Genomic DNA, 2,845 nt, shown 5'->3' on the forward strand with positions numbered 1-2,845 from the left:
GCTGGGATTAAAGGTGTGTGCCACCACTGCTTGGCTGAAACACACTCCCTGTTTATTTCTAGATCAAACTGGATATTTCATAGTCATTGTTCTAATTAGTTATTACTAGTCAATGAATCCTATATGTTACTACTTATTTCCTTGATTTTTTTCCATTTACTTACAGTGCTTTCTTTGTTCTCATTCTGTTCCTGTTCTCTCCTCCGCTCCCCCCTCTCTCTTGCTCTCTCCTTTTGAGGGGTCTCACTGTGTTGCCCAGGCTGGTAGCAAACTCTTGAGCTCAACAAATTTTCCTGTCCTCAGCCTCATGAATGCTGGAAATATGGGCACATATCGCTGTGTCTATATTCTACAACATTTTAATGTTCAGGAGAGGAAAGCACAGATAGGGATACCAGGTTTTGGTTTTGGTTTTGGTTTTTCCCATTCTTATTGTTGCAGTTCAGGAAGATTTCTGTGACTTAGAGGCCAGCCTGGTCTACAGAGTGACTTCCAGGGCAGGCTCCAAAGCTACAGAGAAACCCCGTCTCAGAAAACAAAACAAAACAAAAAAAATTCTGAGGAAAACTGATTAGACTGACCAACACAGATGGTAGAGCCTCTCCTGTATGTTAGCAATGGACTACACTGTTAGCAAGGATTGAATTGGAGAGAGTGAACCAATAGCTTTCCAGGAATATATTTTGAGTTACTGAATGGCCAGCAAGATGGCTTAGTGCGGAGCACTGGAACAGGGCAGAGAACACAGCAAGCTTAGGAGATGCCGGCAAAGGGGTCAAGTGGTTCTGGAAAAGGGTGGAAAGGAGATGCAGCCTCTAGGAGTGACAGTGCTGACAAGAAGGCTCAGGGCCCTAAAGTTGGTGACAACGCAGTAAAGGTCAGACACGTTCTGTGTGAAAAACATGGCAAAATCATGGAAACTATGGAAAAGTTAGAGTCTGGAATGAGATTTAGTGAAGTGGCCACACAATATAGTGAAGAGAAAGCCAGGCAAGGGGGTGACCTGGGTTGGATGACCAGAGGGTCCATGGTAGGACCCTTTCAAAAAGCAGCATTTGCCTTGCCTGTAAGTGGGATGGATAAGCTTGTGTTTACGGACCCACCTGTTAACATAAAATTTGGATATCTTATTATTGTGGTTGAAGGGAGAAAATAAAATCACATGAAAGTCTGAAAAAAAAAGATGGCTTCGTGTGGCAACATGCATACACAAAACAACAACAACAAAAACACTGTAATTTCATAATTAGAGAAAGAGAGGCCCTGGAATTGGTTTATCACCCTGAAAAACAAAATGCTCTCTGAATTTCCTATACCACTTTTCTTAGCTGACAGTGAGATTTCTAATGATGGAGGCAGTCTTTGAAAAGGCCTGCAAGTTGGGCCAAAACTTGACTCCACTCTGAGATCAGAGTGGAGACCAGTCCTTTGCCTTAATATCAGGTACAAGGCTGGGTCTTAACAAAAGGAAACTCAGACTCTTAGAGAATGCTTCCCACTCTTAGGGAATGCTTTCCAGGGAAAGGTCTTGCTAGTCTCTGAAAATTGTCTTTTTTTTTTTAATGCTCTATTTGGTTCAGCTAAACCCAGATTTGCTAATGATTATAGGCACATATTTGCTAGACACTGAATGAGGCAGAAACGAATCTGATATGATCCATCTTCAAGGAGCTTACTGTGTGGGAGGCAGATAAATGACAGTGATAGCAGCTGTTACTATGCTTGCATCCGTTCAAGCTCTGTTCTTATTAATTCTTTTCATCTTCACAACAACTCAATGATGTAAGTATTATATCACCACCATTTTATCCAAGAGAAAACTGAGATGTGGAGAAACAAAATGGCTTGTTTAAACCAAGACAGCTCTAGAGCTTTCTTCTTAACCACTGGAGAGTGGTAGTCCTCAGTGTGGTCCTCAGATCAGCTACAGTAGCCTCATCTGGAAAGTTACTACACACATACACACAGGTTTTTGAGACAGGGTCTCATTATGCAGTCCGGGCTGTCCCAGAGCTCACTAATTAGACCAGGATGGTTTCCAACTCACAGAGATCCACCTGCCTCTGCTTCCCAAGTGCTGGGATTAAAGGTGTATACCACCACACCTAGTTGAAACATACATTTTTTTTTAATCCAACATAAGACCTAAGACTCACACTCTGCAGGCAGGGCACAGCACTCAATGTTTTAACAAGCCCTCTAGATAATTGGTGAGGGTTGCTGTCTGAGAAACTGCTGAAGAGAGAAGCTAGGCATGCTAAAAATGAGTGTCATAAGTTCACATCACTGGTAAGTCTGAGCATGGTCCATCTTCTAAGTCCTAGGCCTTTGCATAGCATCTGGTGTAAAGCAGACTTTGAAAATATTCAGGACCTGGGTCTGATGGTACATAGCTTTCATTCCAGCACTTGAGAGGCAGAGGAAACTGGATACTGTGATTTGGAGGCCAGCCTGGTCTATATAACATGCCTCAGGCCAGCCAAGGGTACACAGTGAGACTCGGTTTAAAAAAAATATATGAGTGTGTGTGTGTGTGTGTGTGTGTGTGAGAGAGAGAGAGAGAGAGAGAGAGAGAGAGAGAGAGAGAGAGAGATGTTTGAACTGGGTCTCACTATAATTATCCTGTCATTGCAGCAGATCAAATGGGAAGGATATGTCCAATGATGTGTGAGATTAGCAAGGGAGTAGGCATGGTGTTTCTGGTATGGAGTACCCACACAAGGAACTATGGGAATGATGGAATGATTTTGAGAGTGCTTCAGGAGACAAGCATGTCAAGACACAGTTAAATAGGGCAACCGAGACAGGAACTGACATTTTTGGCATGAAGATACATTCCTTGAAA

At 42.7% G+C, this 2,845-nt stretch overlaps 1 protein-coding gene across 1 annotated transcript; it reads left to right on the forward strand.

The window, feature by feature from the left end:
- The first annotated feature begins 751 nt into the window (after nt 1-751).
- On the forward strand, nt 752-1,156 carry LOC113833826 (peptidyl-prolyl cis-trans isomerase NIMA-interacting 4-like). The gene has a single exon (XM_035439612.1). It carries the CDS (start codon nt 761-763, stop codon nt 1,154-1,156), a length of 396 nt encoding a protein of 131 aa, XP_035295503.1. The 5' UTR covers nt 752-760.
- The last annotated feature ends 1,689 nt before the right edge of the window (nt 1,157-2,845 follow it).

Source organism: Cricetulus griseus, chromosome 2 (assembly GCF_003668045.3).
Source record: "Cricetulus griseus strain 17A/GY chromosome 2, alternate assembly CriGri-PICRH-1.0, whole genome shotgun sequence".
NCBI lineage: Eukaryota > Metazoa > Chordata > Mammalia > Rodentia > Cricetidae > Cricetulus > Cricetulus griseus.